Below are 2,349 nucleotides of genomic sequence, written 5' to 3'. Positions count from 1 at the left end.
CAATCACTTAATTGAATGATTTCGGCTATCATTGACGGGATAAAAATCATTAAAATCCAGGCGACTTTTTCAAATGCATTCCAAAGACCTCGAATAGACAGAACCTGGGGAAAAAATCTTACTTGCTTGTATTTGCTTCTCCCATCTGCTTATCCTAAGAAAGACTAAAGTCTAATCAGCCTTTGTGTTATAGGAGTATGAGGACCAGGAAATAGGAGACTTACGAGTATCGCTCTCCAATTCTACTTGTTTCACCCAATCCACTGATCTACATCTACATCATCCCTATTTAGATCACCATCTTTCAGAGACAACCCTGCCTTTCTTGACTTCGCATAGCGAGAATTCAACCATAATATCCATCCACTGGCAAGAAATTTCTCCTAGAACAATAACAGCCAGATAGATAAATAAATAAGTAGGTAGATAAATAAGCAGACAAGCTGACTGGGTGGTATAGGGGCTGATAGAAAAACATCCTGTTGATTTCGTCACAAGTAAATACGTGTCACATTATAAGAACGTTTACTAATCAAAAGCTGCACATAGTAAAATAAAATTAAAATTGAGAATGCATAAAATTTTCGCCAAAAACGCAAGGTCTTACAGCTCAAGTTAGACTTACTTCTAAAGGTTTTTACGTTACTATTATTTCGTGCTTTGAATTACTACCTATTTTCTTAATTTATCCAAGATTTTGGTTGATCACATCACCAATTCCAATTTTCTCACTCCCGTGCATCGGTTATAGATGTGATCTGATGGGCATGTTCTGGGCTTCTGCTGCTCAATAAGACATTTTTAGGCAAACTCGTTGGTTGAAGTGGGCAAGTATTCCTCGAAGACGAAATAAATACTATCGACAAAGTATTAAATTGTAAAGCATCGCAGAGGTAGTGAGTATTTTACCGCACTCTACAAGGCAAGTATGATAAAGGAATTAGTTCAGTTTTCCTAATTTCCACTATGTTGCTGTCAGATAAACGGAAAACAATAATTCTCGTAGAAATAATAAGTTTTGATCCTATTTGATAGAAAGTGGACAAGTGTAGCTTTTCCGTTTAAGTGCGAACGATGTGGAATCAAATCGGATGGAGCATACATCCTGCGCACTTCTCAGATTAAAAAAATTATTGACAAGTGGAGTTTGGTCCCGTAATACGAACCGAATGGAGAAGAAATGGTGTCTGGCGCAAATGCCATGTTCCGGTCCTATTTGGCAGAAAATAGACGAGTGTAGTTATTTCCTTTTGGAGCAGGCGATCTGAGATACAGTGGGATCGAGCACAAAGCCCACGATCTCCACAAACTAGAAAAAATGTTGACGAGTGGAGTTTTGAACTGCAAAATGAACCAAACAGTTACAAACGTGTATTGCGCGTGTGCCCATGCTTTGCATTTATTTGTAAGATAATGGGCGATGCAGATTTTTTAACGAGCGACGGAATCGTTAGCAAATCAGATGGAGCACAAATCTCACATTCTTCTAAAATTTGGCATTATATGGTAGAGTTGCGCATACTATTTCTAATATGCAGGCTTCCAATTTGAGGTAGAGGTGTTGAACAACAGTCTTAGTACTTCTTAATCGCCCGTCTGCTTGATACCACGTTTTTGATGCAAAATCGCTTTGTTGTCCATGTCAAGCTCAGAATATGGGTATCGAAGCACAATTTTGCTCAATGCGCAGTAGCAAGGAGATTTCATCATCTTCTACAGCAGACCCCACTCTACATCCCCTTCAACAGCTACATCGATGTATATGCTGCTGAGCATAGCTCTCTACCACTAATACTCTAGCTTGAACATATCTCCTGCCAACACGTCACCGGTCCCATTTACTACTTATACTGAGTACCGCAAAGTAAAATGCCTCCTTTTGAATTGCATTGTGCACATTTTTAAAAAAAGATTGTGCCATTATCCACCGTGGGTTGTAGTTATGCATAATAACTACCTAAGCATTTGCAATCAGTTAATTTGTTGTAGAAGTAATTAGCGAACCCGGTTAATATAAATTTGCTAAAATATTTGTCACCAGTCAATTGATTACCAACTTTTCCAAGTGCGCTTTACATTATCACACATTTGAAATAAATGCACTCACTGCGCTTTCAAAGTAGCAGGATATCTACAATCAACTGCACAGATCATTCGTTTGAATTAATAGCATACAAACTGGCGAATTTACAAATTTAATATATCTTCGCCAGTGCTAGGTTTCCTACTATCCCGCCTTCCACCATGTCCTCACTACAAATTAAGATGCATGATTTTACTAGAAAAAGTCTACTGAATATCATTCGGTAGAGTTGATATTCTACTGTGAAATTGCAATTTGACTTGTTC

The 2,349-nt window shown here is 38.1% G+C and overlaps 1 protein-coding gene across 1 annotated transcript in view; it reads right to left on the bottom strand. All coding sequences in view use genetic code 11, as the record gives it.

Moving 5' to 3' along the window:
• The window catches only part of EGR_09877 (hypothetical protein), a gene marked incomplete at both ends in the record, with an annotated part of 10,763 nt that overhangs the window by 4,239 nt on the left and 4,175 nt on the right, over window positions 1-2,349 (bottom strand). Inside the window, 2 exons of the mRNA XM_024499126.1 lie at window positions 910-1,024; window positions 1,958-2,070. Of these exons, the coding sequence (XP_024346472.1) occupies window positions 910-1,024; window positions 1,958-2,070 (228 nt within the window). The remainder of the gene's footprint in view (window positions 1-909; window positions 1,025-1,957; window positions 2,071-2,349) is intronic.

The sequence above is a fragment of the Echinococcus granulosus genome, assembly GCF_000524195.1.
Source record: "Echinococcus granulosus chromosome Unknown EG_S00172, whole genome shotgun sequence".
Taxonomy (NCBI): Eukaryota; Metazoa; Platyhelminthes; class Cestoda; order Cyclophyllidea; family Taeniidae; genus Echinococcus; species Echinococcus granulosus.
Note: the sequence above shows the minus strand (reverse complement) of the source record. Positions and strands in the feature narration are given on the sequence as shown.